At 33.8% G+C, this 21363-nt stretch overlaps 1 protein-coding gene across 1 annotated transcript in view; it reads left to right on the top strand.

The window, feature by feature from the left end:
- Positions 1-21159, top strand: part of LOC150107468 (NAD(P) transhydrogenase, mitochondrial-like) — a 326339-nt gene extending 305180 nt beyond the window's left edge. The window contains exons 13-15 of the mRNA XM_090391890.1: positions 6333-6597; positions 15281-15492; positions 20683-21159. Of these exons, the coding sequence (XP_090248016.1) occupies positions 6333-6597; positions 15281-15492; positions 20683-20832 (627 nt within the window). The 3' untranslated portion in view covers positions 20833-21159. The remainder of the gene's footprint in view (positions 1-6332; positions 6598-15280; positions 15493-20682) is intronic.
- Positions 21160-21363: the final 204 nt, after the last annotated feature.

Genomic DNA, 21363 nt, shown 5'->3' with positions numbered 1-21363 from the left:
ATTGCATTTTGATTTGCCAAAATATCAGAAATATTAATTAAATTTATTGTAATTAATATTTAGTCTCTATTCTTTAATTTCCTTAAAAAGTAAAGTTATAAATCACCAACATATAAGTCTTACTGCCAAAGTGGCTAAGTAGAGGGATATTCCATTCAGAAAAAGTTACATGCTAAACTACAAAGCAGGAACTTATTACCAACTGAGGAGTATACTAGGTTCTGTCCCATGGTTAGTAGAAGGAAGGGGATCTTTGCTCACTCTAGTTCATATTTTGTCTTGCACATGACTGCATATGAATACTATTTATTTTATTAAAACCACCTATCTGTTCTCATCTCTCATGACTTATTTTGTGTTATCTTTCTTAGGAGGACTTACTCAGACATTATGCATACTTTAAATTTCACTATATTCCTCTCTTTTTTCTGCAGATGCACATTTTTGCAGTTTTTCACAATAAATCTTAACATTGACTGTTTTAAGCATTTAGTTACTTTTCATGTGGAATAATACAGTTGGAACAGGAACGATGTAGGCATTAAATAATTGCGTGAGGCAACTGGTTTTGCTTCTGTTATAAATTAAAGATACCAAGAAATTGTAATCTTGGTTTCATCCTTTATCCAAGTGTAAGCAAACAGAGCTTGCGCATGGAGTAACTTCATGACAAGGCAACTTGTATATAGAGGCTGATGACTTCACATCACTTGCCTTAGTATCCCATAATGCAAAGCACGCATCCTCTTTCTGATGTGTGTAATGCTAAGCATTATGGGAAGGACCACTACCCAGAGTGGTTTTGATCTTTATTGAGGTGAAAAAGTAAAGGGATGTTCATCATAGGCCTAGAGTAGTTAGTATATGGGTGCAAGAGAGCTTGACAATATTAGGAGAAAGAAGACAGATGGATGTTATGAGAGATAGAGAAAAGGCATCTGCTCTTTTATATTATCACATAGCCAAAGGCTATCAGTTTTCCTTTTTCACCAATCTCATATAGATGAACAACCAAAAGACCATTTGAAACAAAGTGCAAAATGACTGATACCCTTGTGGTTAGCCTTATTTGAGTTAACCCTTGGATTGCTCTCCAGTCATGGCTGCAATTGATTAAAAGACCACATTGAATTAAAAGGATGGAACTATTTAAAAACCTCTCATTGCAAGAATAGACTGAATCCCCCCCCCCCCTCTCTCTCTCTCCAGTGAATATTACATATTGTGGTCTACAACATCTAGTAAAAAATTTGATGTCTCCTAGAATGCTTCTTTCTATATACAACAATACAAAAATCATCTGACTGAACAATACAATTTCCACAACATAATATTATAAAGCATTTGGATGCCATATTGCTGGTTTTTTTAAATTCATGTTTCTTTCTAACCTTCCATAAACGGTATTTTAATTCATTAATTATAAAAATCAAAATTCTCTTCCCATTGCTGACAGGTGATGGGTTACTGCAAAAAAAAATAACCTGTTCTGTTGTAAGTAATGGAATGTCCAACATATTACATAATCTGTTCCAAATACACAGGGCAAGAGGGCAGCTGTAGAATGCATGTTCTGCTGTTTCTAATGTATATATATTGGATCACCAATGTTAAAGTACCTCCATTTGATGATGCTGACTGAAAGGCAGCCGTATGCAATTCGCCAATATTCGCCTTATATTTCATATAAGTTATGAAACAAAGTGTTGTCGGTATCCAACTGTGGAAGTTCGTGGTGAAAAAGATTAAAGATTTCTTTATACCATTTACTTTTTTTAATGGAAAGAATGTCAATGCCAGATTGTTGTAGCAGTCTTAGAGTTAAGCACAGAGTGTTGTAGTATTCAGGAACAATCTCAGCTTTTGGGCCTCTGTAATCATTTATTCCAAATAGGGGAAGATTAAAATCCAAGTAGTACTAGGAAATGTCTCCAACATTTTATGGATTTTTGAAGCTGTATTGCTTAAATAGCAGAATTTTAAGACTGCAAGGACAAATCCCCCATGCTTCTTTGATAGTTGAAGAAATTCCTTTTTAACTTCTTGGTGTCAGCTGGACCAAAAAAAATTGCACAGTCTTACAATAAAATTGCTTTTCGTTAGCTTCTGTGATCTCTGTAATATTTGTTATGTATAACTGAGCAGGAAAGATTATGGTTTTAGTACTATGGCTTTAGAAGAAAAGGAAAGTGGCCCTGTTTTCCAGCCTTTCAAGGTTTCAAAGTTCTTGAACTGGTAATATTGGGCAAGTGGAGAAGGGAATTGCAAGTATAATGAGGGGATTCTTTCTTAGTGGTTAGACAGAAAGGAATGCCTCCAAGATCCCAATTTCCAGAAACTTTTAATTTTGTTTTATATGCATTAGTAGTTTATCCACTTATCTTGCTGAATTTTTCCAAAATACCAAACATAATATATATGGAATCATCATCCTTCAAAGTGCCCACTACATCATCAGCATATGGTAATACTTATTTTCTTCATAGTTGAAGGAACTGTTATTCCTCGCACAGCATGTGTATTGTCAACTTTCTGTAAGAAAGGTTCATGAACCAATGCAAAGAGCAGTGAACTAAGAGGGCTTCCTTGCTTGACTCCTTTTTGAATTTTGACCGAGTCTGAGAGGAACCCATTAACTGAAAGGTGGGTACTTGAATTTGCATAGGCTTCTTTGATAACAGATAGCAGCTTTTTACCTACATTAATTTGCTAGAGGATGTGGAACAGAAAGGAATGCTGAACATTATCAAATGCTTGAATAAGGTCTTCTGATAGCACTGCCATCAACTGTTTTTTCATATTAACTAATCAGATTAGATCATGCAGCAGAAATAGATTCTGCTAAGTGCTGCTGTATTCTTATCTTAAAATTTCTTTCATCTACTTGTTTCTGCCTTTCCACTTCTATGTTAATATTTCTAATGATGTTGCTACATTCTATACAATTGTGTTGGTTTGTTACAAACCAGCTTCTTTCTTTATACAAATCTTTCAACTTTATTTTTCCTCATTCCATCATATTCTATTTTACTGCTTGTTTGAATTTTAACCACATATCCCAACTCCAACATTATTCCAATTTGATCAGAGGGTCTAGAATTTGGTTGAAGCCTCCATGGTCCAGAACTGATCTCTACTTGTTCCATGCAGTGGAACTTAAGTAGAACTGGATTATGATCTGGCATGTTGATGTCAAGATGTTTTATCTGAATTATCCTATTTATAAGGGAAAAAGAAATATAAATTCGATCAAGATGGGTACCAACTGTGCATATCTGAGGACTGGAAAAGTCCTCAGATATCCTCCAATTTTGTCTAATGTGGGGTTTTCACTTCAATTCCAGTCTCCAGCTGCTATGATGTAATGGACACTGTATAAATGTGGCTCTGATTCCTGTAAGAATTTTCATCTAACTGTTTCACTGCATAGGGCATAAACATTTATAAACCTTATTACACATCTATGGTATTTCCAGTCTATTGTCAAGATTCTCCCTTCTACATCCCTTTGGATATTACAGAATGACCCAAGGATGGGGGGGGGGGGGGAAACAAGAATAAGAACTCGTACTCCAGTCCTGTTAAATCTTCCAAAGCTCCATTAAGAAAGAAGTGGATATCTATCTGTTAAAGTTTTTATATCTTTGTATCTGCAGAAGTATGTTTCTTGGAAAAACAAAAACCTGATATTATTGCATAACATAAGTTTCCACGTAGTTTCTTGTTTAATTTCCCTGTGCAATCCTCATACATTTAATCAGGCAGTGCAGAAAGGAGATGCTATGATTAATGAAGTGTTACTGGTAAGTCTTTAATTTCTAAATTTTGGATGAACTTGATGAGGTCTCATTAGTGGGAGCCAGACCCAGAAGGGATACCAAGGTTGAAGTAATGCAGAAGTCATATTTTCATATACAAGTAGCCAAAAGATGTCACAACTTATTACTAGAATATTCTGAATTAAAGATAGATGTTGAAAGTTTTTTCACTTGGTTATACTATAAATGAACATGTTCACTGCCATGCTCCTCGGGCATAGTTTGTTACCACACGCCAAGCACTTTCACTTTTACAAGGTCAGTACGAGTTATCTTGTAGCTGGCTTATCAGACAGATTTTTTTTGTTTCATACGCCAACTACAAGTAATCTCGTATCATCCCCCACCTATGTCTTACATGCGCTGACGACTGTGTAACTTCAGTTCGGAGTCAGTGATGTTCAGCATTCAGTGCAGTAAGGTTTATTGTGTCTAGTCTTACAATTATTTAAAATTATCTAAATAAAAACCTTCAATTACGGCATGGCCAGTAAAAGAAAGCTTACTGATGAAGAATTAGAAGCTTACGCTAATATGAGCGATGATGAATGGAATGAATTATTTGGTTCTGATTCTAAAGATGATTATAATCCTACAGATGACTCAGATGATGAATAAAATTCTGAAGATGAAGTTTGCATCCAGCCAAATACATCAACATTTACCAATTGGGAAAATTCAGAACAAGAGCCCCCACAATTTGACTTTGTTGAAACTGTGGGTTTTAAAATTGACACTGCAAATTTCAGTATCAAAAAGTTGGTTGAACTTTTTTTTTTCTGAAGATTTTCTCACTTTTAGTTTAACAAACCAATTTATATGCTTTACAAAATATTGAGTTTTTGTTGGAATGGATGAGCCTATAACATCACAGTTACACCTAATTGGAACCAAATAATGTAGATCCTGAATCAGCAGGATTCAGGATCTACATTATTTGGAAATTTTACCGCCTACTGGAAAAAAGAATTGCCCAACAGAGACACGCAAAGTATGTACACGAAACAAACAATGACGTCAAACACGTTATTATTGTCCTCTGTGCCAGGAAAAACCACCACTGTGCATGGACAATTGTTTTAAAGTGTACCGTTCGTAATTTGATTTACAAGAATATTGACTTTTCCACCTATACGTTTACAATGCAGTTAATGTTGTATTTTACTAAAAATTTAACTATTTTCTGTTTCTTGTGCATTATACATATCATATATAAATATATGTATATTAAAATATTGGAAAAACTTCAAAAAATTGTTTTATTTGCATTAATAAATACACAGTTTATGCAACAATACCTCTTTTAATATTTTATATTTTTGCTGAAATTATTTTCCTTCTTCCAAGCCCCCAGACGTGCTCTCTGCTTTATTCACAAGCCAAGGATCCAAATTAACATGCTTATACTATGGGTTAACTCCTGCTTGGCATCGGAGGTCAATAATCTTCATACGAGTATACTCGTAGTTGGCAGCGAACATGTTAAAGATACCAAGAAATTATATATCTTGGTTTCATTCTTTATCCAAGTGTTTGCTTACACTTGGATAAAGGAAGAAACCAAAATTGAACTAGATGGGCATATTCTCATGTGTATCTTAAATCTTATTAAATTCTGTCCAGCCAAAAAAGAGTAGACACAGTATATACTTTCAATATTTTATCCCTATGTACCCCTGATTATAGCAAAAATTGTAAATCTGAGTAAAATTCAATCAGCCCGAGTCTTGGAATAAGTTGCACATGATATATGGGGAGCAATTGTGTTATATTTTTGCCAAAGTTGATGCGACACGAGTGTTCCATATGCATATGAAGTAATGCTATTCATGAGCATATGCTGGTTTTTTGGTATACCAAATTCTGTGTTTTTTGTCTCTTTTATTTAAAGTACTCCAAAATTGTAGTATTAATAAAAATACTATGCCTAAACAATATGTAAATATGAAGATCTTTGTTATTAAACCACATCAGTTTATTTCCTTTTTTGCATATTTTGGTATGCTTTTTTTATCAAAAATTTATCAAGTGTATCAAAGTACCATTTCCAAAGAGTTATTTATTTTAAAGCAGTTAAATTATAGACATCTAAATTGAAGAAGAAACTTTTTAAAATTCCAGAATAATCTGAAATGCTGCCTGTTATGTTCATTTTGAAATCATGAAATTAACCATTCCTTACAATTTTTTTTAATTTGTACTTCTTAGTTTTATGTTTATTTTTCAGCACCTACTAGAAATTTCTCTAAAACTTTTTTTTTATTTGTTATGAAACCAAAATTATGCATTTGTAGCATCCATCATTAAATTTATAAAATACTTGATTAAAAAAAAAAAAAAAAAATATATATATATATATATATATATATATATATATATAAGTGTGGGTGGGCTTAATCATTTTAATTTGAAAATTTCAGATATGAATCTAATACTCTTGATATCAGATGAGCATCAAAATTTTATTTGAATTGTAACTGTTCTTTAAGTAATCTTTTTTTTTTTTTCCCATAGGCAATGAATCGATCTTTGCCAAATGTAATTCTTGGTGGATATGGTACATCTAGCACAGGAGCAGGAAAGCCCATGGCTGTAAGTGGTACTCATACTGAATGCAATGTGGACCAGGCTATTCAGATGATATCTGATGCTAAAAACATCATCATTACACCCGGTTATGGACTTTGTGTTGCAAAAGCTCAATATCCACTCTCAGAAATGGTGAAACTACTTTCTTCAAAGGGCAAAAATGTCAGATTTGGTATACATCCTGTAGCAGGTATGTAGTAGTAAGAGGGTTTTTTTTTCTTTTTCTTTTTTCTCTCTCTCAAATAAAGCAGACACAAATGTTTCATCTCTGGTCTCATAGCGTTTTGAAATGCAGTTTCACACTTAATTGTGTGTGTACAAAGATGTTTCCACATCCATTTCATAAATTCTAGAGTCATAACTACATACTTCAAAACTAACAAAAAGGTACCGAATACTGACCACAAATACTGACAACCTAAAATGCAGATAGAAGGCAAAATGTCAAGAAATAAAAATAATAACAGTAATGGGCTAAAGAAACACTATAGGAGGAATGTACCTCACAGCAGACATTCAGAATGAAATCTATTGCCAACTACAACTGTTGAAATCTTGAATTATTCTTGTTAATTTTGTCACTGATGGGAATGTATGCATGACACATTCCTGTAGTTCTTCAACATTCTCCACTGTAGTAGAGTGCAACAGTGATTTCAAATGGATGCACAAATTAAAGTTCACAGAATTTAGGTCAGGTGACTATGGAGACCACATAATTGTTCCACCAACCAATCCATCTTTCAAGAAAACTTAGATCAAGATACCATCAAGCCTTATGACTGAAGAGTGATGGTGCTTCATCATGTATGAACAACAGTTGTTTCTCCTTTACATCATTGGGCATTGGAGAGATATTTTCTATCAGGTTTTGCAAGAAGTCACAGTGTTTGTGAAAACATACTGCCTTATTAATTTGTCTTCGCAGAGCTGTGCATTCTTTGATGGAGAGTTACATTTTCCATGTACTGATGTCTTGGCTGAATAACTGCATACAGATTTTGATTGGTCCACATGTCACTGTTGTAATAATTGAAAATACAAGTGAACATTGCTACATCTACTTGTTACAGTTTGCTAAGATATGTGCATATCTGTGCTTGAATAAAGCAGACCTGCCATGATGTGTCAGTTACATTTTGCTGTTATAATCAAAAATCTCTCTGCATGCTCCGTGGTTGGTAGAGAGAGGACAACCTGTTAACAAATGTCAGGAACTGCCCCAAATACAACTGTGAGATTCCAAACTCTCTGACAACATCATTGATTCTGAAGTTTTTCCAGTAATTCTTCTCCATGTGAAATCATCTAGATGATGCTCTTGAGACATTACGAGTCATCCAAGGTTTGCAACTTAAGAACTTCGTTCAGACATAATTTGTTTAATTCAACCTTTTGCCTTTTATCCTGTGGAGCGTTATTACCATGTGACCTGACCCCTTTCACGTGATTTGAATGTGTACTCACTTTCTACTTGAAATCGTTGGTTATACAAATTTCCACAAGCTGAATCATTTGAATTTGTGGTTGCAATCTTCAGGAATCGTGTTCATTCTTAGGTTTTGGACACCACCACCACCATCATCATCATCAAATTCCTGCCATGTACCATCAAAGGATGTACAGGATATGATAGTACTACATGAAGAACTTACATCATTACTAACTTCCTCTCTACAATTTTCTTCCAAATCAGTCTGTTACCTGTCAAGACTCCATTATCAGATCTTATATTTCTATTATAAATTTAGTTTAATCCTTTATCCAAGTGTGAGTAAACAAAGTTGGCGTCTGAAAATATCTTCAGGACTGGGGTAAGGTAGTACAACACCTAGCAACTCTTAGCAAAGGTGTTCCAAACTAACATCACTCCTATCTCAGTATCTTCCATAATGCAAAACACGTCTCCTTGCAGATATGTATAATCTTATGCATTAAGGGAAGGGCCACTACCCAGACTAGTTTATTTAATAAAAAGGCGACCTTTATTGAGGTTTCTTCAGTGGGAGCCAGGCCCAGAAGTGGAGATACCAGGCAGAAGCAATGGCGAATCATCTTTACCTATAGGAGTTGCCAGAAGGTGTGCCACCTTTTTATTAAATTCCTCTGGATTTAGAGAAAGATGTTGAAAGTTTATTTTTCACTTGGTTAGACTATAATAAATTTAGTTTAATCCTTTATCCAAGTGTGAGCAAACAAAATTTGTGCGTGAAAATATCTTCAGGACTGGGGTATGTAGTACTACACCAGGCAACTCATAGCAAAGGTGGACCAAGCTAACATCACTCCTATCTCAGTATTTCTATTTCTATTTTCTTATATATTTCTATTATATTTCTATTTTCTAAGGCACTTTTTACCGTATCAATCCACCTATATCTTGGTCTTCCTCTGGGTCTTTTTTTCCTGTTAACCTGGCAGAGAACACTTGTTTTGCTAATCTTTCCTTACCAATTCTGTTTAATTGACCATACCACTTGAGATTAGCTATGCTAAAGCATTCCTGGATGCTGACAATGTCAAGTTCTTTTATAATATCCTCGTTTTTAATATGATATTGCCACTGATGCCATCTGTTCATGCCCCTAATCTTTCTCAGGACTCATATCTGCAGTCTCTAGTCTTTGGTCAAGTGTTTTACTTCTGACCCAGCTCTCAGATCCATAAGTTAAAATTGATTTGAACACTGTATTGTATACAGCTAATTTAGTGTTTTGACTAATTTCTCTCTTATTCCATATAAATTTATTCATTTGACTTACTACCATACCAGCTTTGTTGATTCTGTTATCTGTTTCCAAGTTTAATTTACTAATGTTCACTAAAAATCGTGCCTAAGTAGCTGAAATGTTTTACTCGTTATATAGGTTCTCCATTCACAATGCAGTTGATATTTTCAATGCTTCTGCCTATTTTCATTGTCTTTGTCTTGTTATTGCTGACCTTCATACCATATCTATTACAACAGTTATTCAATTTAGTCGAGGAATCTTGCAGACTTGTAGCGGATTTATTTAGAAGTATAACATCATCCGCATCAAGCAAAGAGCTGATATTAATATCTCCAATTTTGATAACAGGTTTAATACCACTTTCCTTCATAATGCAATCCATATAGATAATGAATAATAGAGGGGATAATGTACATACTTGTCTGACAGCAGATTTAACATTAAACCATCTTCCTGTACTTCAATTCTAACTGCTGACTTACATCTCAAATAAAGACCAAGTATTGCTTGATATAATGCCCCATTGACACCATATAACTGCAGCATATTGAATAGCTTCTCTCTTGGCACCTTGTCATATGCCTTTTCCAGATCGACAAAACTTAAATACAGATCTTTGTTATATTCTCATGCTTTCTCAACTATTTGTCATAAAGTGAAAATCTGATCCTGACAGCCTCTATTCGGCTTGAATCCAGCCAAATAGAGGCTGTCAGGATCAGCCTCTATTTGGCTGATCCTGACAGCCTCTTGTTCTTCTGACAGATCTTGTTCTTCACCAAGCTTCCCTTCCACAATCCTTCTCAAGTATATTTGCATAAATCTTACCAGGAACACTCAATAGGGAAATACCTCGGTAATTCTCGCATTCAGTTTTATTTCCTTTTTTATATATGGGTACTGTGAGAGCTCTACTCCAATCATCTGGAATTCGTTCCTTTGTCCAGGCCTTCTGAACTATGTAATGCAGCCACTGTAAGACTTTTATACCTCCATACTTGAGCATAGCTAGTCGAATATCATCTACTCCTGCTGCCTTTCCACATATCATGCATGTATCCATACTTGAAGTCCTGACTGCATGCCTGTCATGCAGTCAGGACTTCAAATATGGATATGTATTCCTGCATGCCTGTTGAGTGTTTTTTACCACTGTACTATCACTGCTGTTTCATTTAGCAATTTTTTGAAGTAATTACTCCATTTTTCAAGGATATCTTCTCCAGTTTTCATGTCACCTTTATCATCTCTAATTCCTTTACCTCACTCTTTCCTCCATTTCTGAGTGCTTCTTCAACAACCTCCAGAATATCTTGCCACTTCCTAATATTTATTTTCTATGTTGTTACCAAAGTCTTCCCATGACTTTTGTTTAGCTAAAAGTTTATTTTTCACTAGGTTAGACTATGATAAATTTAGTTTAATTCTTTATCCCAGTGAGTGCAAACAAAGTTTGGAAATATCTTCAGGTGCACCTGAAAATATCTTCAGGACTGAATATAGTGTTGTACTATCTTATCTGGATAAGTAGTATAACACCAGGCAACTCGTAGCAAAGGTGGAGCAAGCTATCAACACTCCTATCCCAGTATCTCCCATAATGCAAAACACATCTCCTTGTGGATATGTATACTGTTATGCATTATGTTTAGCTTTCTGACATTTGACTCTGTATTCACTAAGAGCACAAGCTGTCTTATTTGCCAGGAACGTTTGATATGCTTTCTTCTTTTCCTTCACTGCATATTTAACTTCCTGTGTCCACCATGGAGTTCTGATTATTCTATTCTTGCAGACAACCTCACCACTTGCCTCTCTGGTTGAATCTGCCAGTGTTTTCTTCAGAACTTGCCACTGAATCTCAAAGGGTTGGTTCCTGTATCCAAACTCTTTCATTTTTTCTTGAATAATGCTTGTGTTTTTTAGTCTACAGTTTATATCTGAAAGCTGCTCAACTTTTATTTGCTTTAAAACTTCCTTATATGTTCTTCTTTTCAATATGAAATTCAATTTTATTCTGCTCAAGACTAAATGGTGATCACTTCCAATTTCAAATCCTCTGTAAACTCTGGTGTCCTGCACCAGGGAGAAAACATCACTATCAACAGTAACATAGTCAGTGAGACTTTTCTTATTCCTTGCCTCTTCTCTCCATGTGAATTTGTGCACATTTTTATGTTGGAACACTGTGGAACACTAATAACCAGTCCATGTCCTGGGCAGAAATCCAACAGGTGTAGTTTGCCCACAGTTTGTAGATCTCTGCTTGGCGTCTTGCCAAGAATAGTCAATTCATGCTGAAGGGGAGAAAGAAATGAAGGATGTAGGAATTGGTCGCCAACATGCGAAATCACATGCTTTATAGGTAAAATTTTCCTACTGTTATACAAGCAACATTGTTAACTACAATGATCATAAAAGAGAAGTTAATTTTTCAACGCATAATAATAAACAACTCATCCTACAATACAGACTGATTACCCTATTATCGGAATGGATTCTCCTCCTGTTTTACATGCGCAGAAGTGTTGAAGGTTTTCGAATCTGTGGTCGTACTGTATTTGCCATTATTATTAGCTCTGCTATTTAGATCCCAACGAGGACCAACTTTTCCTATTTCATTATGTCAGTTGCTTTCTCTAAAGCTTCAATAAATCCTTCCACTTCTACCTCAGTAGGACCTTCTTTGGGACCATAAGCACAAATAAGTCTCATTGTGCAGTTCCCCATTCTCATATTTGTCTACATCACTCTACTTGAGACTGCCTGCCATTCAAGAAGATTAGCATCATATTTAGTGTTGAATACTATGGCTAGAACTTCTTTTCCTTGATTGTCATTGCCTGAATATAACATTTTGTATTTATTGCTCAGAAAGATCTCACCATTTTTTTTTTTTTTTTTTTTGTTGTTGTTTGTTTGTTTCAGTCACCCTTATTATGTCTATTGGGTACTTATCTAATTCCTCAGCTAGCTCTATTTCTTTGCCATTTAGGCTTCTTATGTTGATACTACTGATCTTGATCTCTAGTGATGTTGAGTTGGGGTGTGTTTTAAGACACCAGTGTATTTTAAGACTACTAGCAGCCAATAGACTATCATATCATCCTAAGAGAGAATCACAACAATATGCTTTTTAATTTTTTTATATCACAGTTCGAAGTGCTTCCACAGTTATTACTTGAATTACAGTTATTTAAATTAAGGGGATATTAAATCACACATTGTTTTAAAACTGAATAAGAAACTCAGAGATTGGAATCAGAGAGTTTCATGCCGAATATAGTAAACTATAAAAGTATCGGCGATTACTAGTGTGAGCCAATGCAAGCAGTCCCAGTACATAGTACAATCTCGGGCAACTCGCAGCAAAGGAGGTAAAGTTCTGATCGCTATTCTTGGTATTTTCCATAATGTAAAAACACATTCCCTAGGAAATGTATGCTGTTATTACATTATGGTGGGAGGTCACTACCCAGACCGGTTTCAGCCTTTTTTGAGGCTTCATCAATGAGTAGCTAGACCAAATAGATACCAAAGATGCCAAATATATGACACCAAAGATCCCAAGATGAAAAATAGATACCAAATAGATGCCCGAGATTGTACTACGTACTGGGACTGCTTGCATTGGCTCATGCTAGTAATCGCCGATACTTTTATAGTTTACTATATTCGGCATGAAACTCTCCGATTCCAATCTCTGAATTTCTTATTCGGTTTTAAAACAATATGGGATTTAATATCGCCTTAATTTAAATAATGTTTATATCACCGAAATGAAGCCTATTGGCTCTTTATATTTAAGAGTATATAAGTTCTTTTCCCTATACCCTTTGGTATCTATTTGGTCTAGCTACTCACTGATGAATCCTCAAAAAAGGCTGAAAACAGTCTGAATAGTGACCTCCCACCATAATGTAATAACAGCAATGTTTCCTAGGGAATGTGTTTTTACATTATGGAAAATACCAAGAATAGCGATCAGAACTTTACCTCCTTTGCTGCGAGTTGCCTGAGATTGTACTACGTACTGGGACTGCTTGCATTGGCTCACGCTAGTAATCGCCGATACTTTTATAGTTTACTATATTCGGCATTAAACTCTCTGATTCCAATCTCTGAGTTTCTTATTCGGTTTTAAAACAATGTGGGATTTAATATTCCCTTAATTTAAATAATGTTTATATCGCCAAAATGAAGCCTATTGGCTCTTTATATTTAAGTTGAATTACAGTGTTATATTTAAAACTCGATTGTGTCAGTTTGTTATATTTGATGCTCGATTGCACCAGTTTAATTATACTGTCAATTGGCTGTACCAATTATGTTATTCCCCACTTTGTCTATATATCCAACATTTTATATTAAAGTTGTTTCCGGAGAATAGGATAACAGTATATAATATATATTTTTTTAGGTAGTTAGAATGTTTCAGATTCATATCCATGATGGTGCATTGACTTCAAAGATCAATATGTTGTGTGTATTCAAAGCCTGAAGCTCAATTATAAAAATAAGAAAATATTTACTGTACATATATGCAGTTGATATAAAATCTGTATATTAAATAATTCACTTTATCTCTCTAAGGAGATCTAACATTCTATATAGGTAATTACAATTAGTAAATTCTAATATTCCATATATCTGACTTTCAAATTATAACTAAATATATTGAATAACTATATGGCCATTCTAGAATTACTCTATGTAAGCTCAAAGAAAATTCTTTCATTTTCTGATTCTTACAGTTAAATTCAAACCTTACTATAAATATATACATTATATTTACAGCTAAAAGTCCTGTAGTTTCACTGGACCATATGGAAACTTCCTGTCTTTATCTTCCTTTGTTTTATTTACTTCTTTTATTGTTTTTACTCAATTATTCATGCTGTCCTATCTCTCAAATTCCTTAGAATACTATAAAAAGTTAGACTTTTAATATACTTTCATATGTCTTCTAGTAAATAAGTCTCCTTAATGCATTTGTCTTTCATTTTGCTGAAATAGACACTATTTCAGCAAACTCAGATGATAGGAATACATTTAATTGAGAAGTTCAAAATGCACTTCCAATGAAAGGAACTTTACTGCCTATTCCATCTTCCCTCATGGAACATATATCACTTGCTTCTCACTTATGAAGGCTTGATACATTGTACTGTCCTTCAACTATTAACTTCCCAGTTCCTTCTTAGAGAGTTGTTAAAGATACATATAAAAACTTTTCCAAGATTAGAGAACTTGGTAATTTATTCCACCTTTCCCACTCTTTTTCTCTGCTTGCATACTCAGTTTTCTAGCGTTTCAGTTACCCAGTGACAGCTGTTCTAAAAATAACAACTGATGTGCATGCCCCCATTATCAAGATTCAAAGCAAAACTCGAGTAAAACATAGCTGCCATTATTACAGTGCTTGCATATTGTAATAGTGTATGGTATAGGAACAACTACTATAAACAAACATTTAATAATATACATGCAGTGTTATTTTCATGTAAATCTCTAATGATTACAACATACAGTAAGCAAGTTTACTACTTATAGCTATATTTACATTTCCTGTATTATCCTAATGTAATACTGCAGGGCAGTTCCAATAATAATATTGTATATAATTGCATTAATAAATGCAAACACAGTTATTTTTAAAAATTACTTTATCAAATAACAAAAACATATTCCTCATTAATGAATTTTTCACTCAGTATATATAAAACAATTGAACATAACAAGTAAAATGATTATGTGAGATTTTTACAGTGGCGCCTTGTATTCTTTAACAAGTGCTTTCATTCTCTAAATTATATCCAAACTTGCATAACTGATGATCTTCACATTATGAAGTCTCTTTTTCTTTAGTAAAGTATTGTCGGGCTAAATTTTGTTCAGCATACTGATCATAGGTTTAAATGTTATAAAAGCTCTCACTGCAAACCATTATAGCAAACTATTGAAATGTCTTAACAAAAGTCCATAGTCATATTGTTATGCTAAAGAATTATTAATACATTTAATATCAACCAAATTAATCTTAGAATTAGTATTCCCATCAAAATAAAGTATTGCTAATTGGTATAATGATATATAACTTAACTGAATAAAACATATAATGAATGATATGTTTTTTTGCAGGTCGTATGCCTGGTCAGTTGAATGTTCTTTTAGCTGAAGCTGGAGTTCCTTATGATGTTGTTTTAGAAATGGATGAAATTAATTCAGATTTTTCAGACACAGACCTTGTCCTTGTAATTGGTGCCAATGATACGGTGAATTCAGCAGCTGAAGAGGATCCCAATTCCATAATTGCTGGAATGCCAGTTTTAAGAGTTTGGCTTGCCAAACAGGTCTGTCTTTTAGTTAAATAGTATTTATTATTGCATAGAAATTTCTGTGGAGTCCAAAAAATTATTCTGCCTCTCCTTGAATGCATTCTTTGACAAAGTACTCACAACAGGCTAAGAACCCATTCCACTTATTCCCTGCTTGCCATGTGAATAATGTGTTTCTGGTGTCTTTGATTACTGCGCTCTTACTTGACTTCCAGAGATGATCCCACATTCTATCTCCCTCTAGCCAAGTGCTGAAAACTTTCCTCTGTATATTTTATAATACCCTTTTAGCAATTTGAATGTTTCTATAATACCTCGTCTTTTTCTGCCTATCAACCAACTTCTGAAACCCACAAGACTAAAAGTTAGATCAGCAGAGAAATTCCTCTATAATTCTCACATTACACCCTCTGTCCAAAAACAAACCGAACTTTTGATAGAAAATAAAACACAGGCCAATTATAATTATTCAAATCATTTATTTCAATCAATATACTCTTCCCCAGCTTCGATACAGCGTTTGGCACAGGCAATTAATTCGTTAAATGAGATTTTTATATCGGTTTTTGGGATACTGTTGGGGGTCGTAGTTACTGCCGCTTGAACGTTTTCAGTGGTGTCGTATTGCTTTCCTTTCATTGGCAAATGAAGTAAGTGGTAGAGAAAGAAGTCACAGGGTGCTAAATCTGGTGAATACAGTGAGTGATCCAACACACAAACTTGGTTTTTGCTCAAAAACTGTCTCATAATGTTCAAAAGATGAGATGGTGCATTATCATGCAAAAGTGACCAGCTGCCTGCATCATGATATTCATGCCGTATGCGACAAATTCTCACTATCAATCTCTTCAAAACTTAGATAAAACTTATCATTGACCATTTGGCCAGGCGGAATTAATTCTCTGTGGATAATGCCCTTGGAATCATAGAAACAAATCAGCATTGTCTTTACTTTTGACTTCTCCAAGCGACTTTTTTTCGGATGCCCCTCTTCTGGTGGTCTCCACTCAGCACTCTGGCGCTTTGTTTTGGGTTCATACTCAAAACACCATGTTTCATCACCAGTAACGATCGTTTCAAGGAAGTTTGTCTTTACAAGCGGTTTTAATGAGGTCCTTACAGTGTTCAATTCAATACATTTTTTTGGTCGTCCGTCAGCTTGTGGGGAACAAATCGCGAATTCAATTTACGAAGGCCAAAACTCTTGGTCAAAATATTGTGCACAGCTGATTTTGGAATCCCCAATTCATCTTCAAACAATCTCATGGACAATTAATCAATCCAAAAACTGGACTTTACTCAGTCCAGTTTTTGGACGCGGCTTTTCGTTGTCCTCAAGCATCTCACGACCACTTTGAAATCACTTAAGCCACTCGTAAACTTGAGTACAGGATAAGCATTCATCACCGTATGCTTTTTGAAGCATTTGATGCATTTTGGTAAAACGTTTACCAAGTTTAACACAAAAGTCAATCGCAGCTCTCTGTTTGAAACTCATTTTCTGACCATTCGTCGAAACACACTGTCACTCTTGGCACTATATCTTGGCTTCTAATGAAACAAATGTCATAAAAAGTTGACATAATACTAATGAAGGTTGCCTCTTTCGACAACAAAAAGATACAACAGGTGACATTACTAGTTTCTTCTATTTTTGAAAAGTTTGGTTTCTTTTTGGACAGAGGGTGTATTTTGGTTGCTTTTTTTTTATAGATGAGTATTATGAGAACCTTTTTTTTTTCTAATCATCTACAATTTGACCTTCTAACCATGCCTTCTCAGTTACTTATTACAGCTTTAAAACTTTTCTACCTTTGTATATTTAAACACTTCTGGATGAATGTCATTGATTCCAACTGTTTTTCCATATTTCACGTAATTACTTCTGGCATCTAATATATCTTTATCTTAAAATTTTATATTAATTCTCTTCAGGAAGATTTGAATAGACTTTTAACTTGGACAGAGGAGTGGGGTTGTAGTTTTAATATTAATAAGTGCAAGGTGTTGTATTTAGGAGTGCAGAAATATAAGACTGTGTAGTATATTGATGGTGCTGTACTGCAGGAAATGGATGAGATTTGAGAGTGATAGTTGATAGTAGACTGAAGTTTAGAAGACATATTGCAAGTGTTGCAAAGGCTGCACATCGTAGTGACACCATGATATGAATTACTCGAACATATAGGGATAAGGAGGTAGTTGTATCACTGTAGAAAGCACTGGTTAGATCATACTTGGACTATTGTGTCCAAAACTTCACCTTGTTTTCAGTGTGATGTTGGAAACATTGGAGAGGGTGTCCAGAAAAGAGTGACTAAGACAATATCATGACTCTGGAATGCCAACTATGGAGACAGAGGTTGAAGAAATGTGGAGTGCAGAGTTTGATGGATAGGAGGAAAAGAAGTAATATGATAGACATATTTAAGCTAATTAGGGGATTTTATCGGGGGGGGGGGGATTATATAAACAAGTAGAATGTGAGTGGGGAAGAACCAGAAGCCATTTCTGGAAGTTGTGTAAGAATGTGGTGAAGATGGGGTACGAGGAGTAGATTTTTTACATGGAGAATTATCAGTGAATGGAATGCATTACCAGAATATGTCATCATTAATGCAAGGAGTTTTAAGGATTTTAAGATTCATATGATAGATATGTTGTAATTTGAATGAACCTCCCACAGTGAATTCTTCCAACTCCATGGTGGGTATAATAATAATAATATCACCTTTATTATCTCTGATTCCTTTAACAGTAATCTTTCCTCCAGTGGGAGATTTAATTATAGGATTATAGATTTGAAGGAAATGGTGTATAAAAACAAAAAGCTCATTTGTTAAAATTCTGAAGAATAACTGTCTTGAGCCGCATGTGATGGAAGGAGCATGAGGTTTTTGCATTTTGGATTTGAAAGAGGTTGTGAATGAAGCATGAACACTGCTGCCTGTTGTTGAGAGTGAAACTTGGTATTGTTGCAAGTTTTTTTTCACTTGGTTATGAATTAAATTAAAGATATCAAGAAATTACATTCTTGTTTAATCCTTTATCCAAGTGTGTTTTGCATTATGGGATACTATGGCAATTAATGTAAAATCATTAGTCTCTATATACAAGTAGTCTAGCCATGAAGATTCTTTAGCAAATTTTGTTTGTATACACTTGGATAATATTTCATGAGATATTATATCTATTTCATGAGATATTGGTTTTGGAGGTGGTCAACAAGAAAGGTTACTGTCAAGAAGGGATGTTTTGGGATTATATATTTTTTTTTATATATATTTATATATAGTTCTATATATTTAAAACCAAATATAAGTCATATTAAGACTGATTTGTATCTCATATATAATTGAAATTTCACTTTGAAGTAAATTATACTTTTGACTCCAAAGGAAAAAAAGCCATTAATATAGAAAACAGTATTTCGTATACACCCTTTTGAAAATACTAGTCTGTTTAGAAGCCTTCTAATTTGGAATAGCTCACTGTTTGCAACTTTGTAATCTGGCATAAACCTTATCAAGTTTCTGAACTGAGTGATTTGCATCTCTTATATAGTTAAATTTTCACTATAGTTCTTTTCAGTCCACTTATAGTGCATTTTGCTGTTCAGTCAGTCAATCATACCTATCATGAAATGTCAACCTTTAGCTATACCATGGCGTTCAAAAACATTTGTATATGTCAAAGAAGATGCACTTAGGCAGTGCATCTTCAGGCAAGTGTTTTCTGTAGATGGTAATGTGAAAAAGTGTACTGAGCATTTTGGGAATAACTTTCATGATTAACATGAAAACTAATGAAAACAAAAATCCAGAAAACTTCAAAAATTAAATTACAGAAACTAATTTCCAGATGGATGAATTTGATAACATAAACTAAAAATATTCATACATCTGCAAGCTAAACATTGGCTTTCGTCAATGATAATTGGTGGCATCATATAAATTAATTTTATTTTATTTATTTATTTTTTCACATTTCTAAATAAAACTTATTATCAAAGTGTTTCACTTTGTAATGTGAAGGACTTTATTTTATATTGAATTCTAAAAATATTAAAATGCTTACCTTATTAAATGCTATTGTCTGTTAGTTCCTGCATAGTCTGTGGATTCGAAATATGGCATTAATGTTTGCAAAATCTTGCTCAAGTGTGTCTTAAAAACAAAAAAAAAATGACATTTATAGCCAGCTGCAGATGTGTTGAGGACTTCTAGCAGTAAACAAAGGGATGGGGAATAAATACAAGTGCCTTAAAAAATGACAAAAAGTAAATATAAAAAAAAATAAAATAAAAAAAGAATCAGAAAAGCTGGAGGAGAGGGTAAGCTCTTAGTGCACTAGCTAATACAGTGATCTTCCCACCCTATCACTTATTCAGGCTCTAGTTTGTAGTTTATTTTCCATCAGATGCTCTAGTTTTTACTTCACAAATATAAAACCACCTGAGATGCATAAGAGTGTTATATATAAGTTAGATAGAGAGAATAAGAATTATATATTTGCCTTTTGATTTATTTGACTTATGTCTCCTGATAGAAGGCATATCAGCTTTCTAACAATAGACAGAAGTCCACCTGGCAGTAGGCTTATAATGATAAGAATAATAAAGTATATTATAAATTTATATGAAATTCAGCTAATTTCTAAGAAAACTTCATCTTTTATCTTTAAACTGAATCTAGAAAATATCCGCTTGTGCGGCATTTTTTGTCCTATTAAAACTGGTGTTTTCTGCACCCCCCCCCTTTATGCCATATGCATTTCCTAGAAAGTATCTGTATTAACAATATTAAGTCAAAAGCAAAAATGAAGTGCGTATATTTCTGCCCATTATTATTTCAATTTATTTGCTTTTGTTTGTCTTTTTTTTTTATTATTTAGCTTTATTCTGTGTTTACATATACAAAATATCATTACAGTAGTCTACCGTTTATCTGACCTTCAAAAACAGAAGTCAGTTGCATGTTAACTGACTTCTGGTAGAGCACTGTGTAACTGTAATTCAATTTCTGACCCTTCAATTATCAGAACTTTTTATTCTGATAATTGAAGGATTGGATAAACAGTAGATTACTGTAAAAGCTTGCATTGTTAAGAAAAAAAAATATTCCAGCATAGAAATAGATGTGTTCATGTTGAATTTAATGAAGTGTTGGAAGAAACATGATTGCAATTTATACATTTATTTTTCAGGTAATTGTGATGAAAAGGAGCTTGGGAGTAGGCTATGCAGCAGTTGATAATCCTATCTTTTACAAGGAAAATACTACTATGCTACTAGGGGATGCCAAAAAAACATGTGATGCGTTACTATCTAAAGTGACAGAAAAATACAGTTCTTGAGATTTATCCAGTTTAAAAATAAAATTATAAAAATAGTTTATATACACACAGTATATAAAATATATAACTGCACAAAATTATTGGCCTTATAGGTGATATTTTAAATTTTAATTCTGTCAGTTTCTTTGTTACATGGATTTCATATGCTACTTAGGTTTTGTAATTTAGGTGAAAAGTTCACATAATCTCAATTTAGAAGCAATTTTTATTGTTTAGATTGTTTGTTTTATGTATTTAAAGCATTTGACTATTACATTTACAGACTAGAAACTAAGTATAATGACAAAAGTGAAAAGCTACATTAAACATAAATCTTTTTGAATGCAATTTTTTGTTCATTAACCTGAGAAATTTTAATAACACACACACAAAATGTTCTGTTGCATTTCTCTAGGTATTATCATAAGTCTTCTTCAGAATCAGATTAACAAATACTGAGTTACACAAGTTACAAAACAGTGCCATATTTTGTGAACTTAAACAGCTTATAATTTTTATATGTTCTAGATTCTATTGCTTCTCATATATAGA

This window comes from Typopeltis vanoorti, chromosome 4 (genome assembly GCF_054136105.1).
Source record: "Typopeltis vanoorti isolate ZY-2024b chromosome 4, IOZ_Tvanoo_1.0, whole genome shotgun sequence".
Lineage (NCBI taxonomy): Eukaryota > Metazoa > Arthropoda > Arachnida > Uropygi > Thelyphonidae > Typopeltis > Typopeltis vanoorti.
Note: the sequence above shows the minus strand (reverse complement) of the source record. Positions and strands in the feature narration are given on the sequence as shown.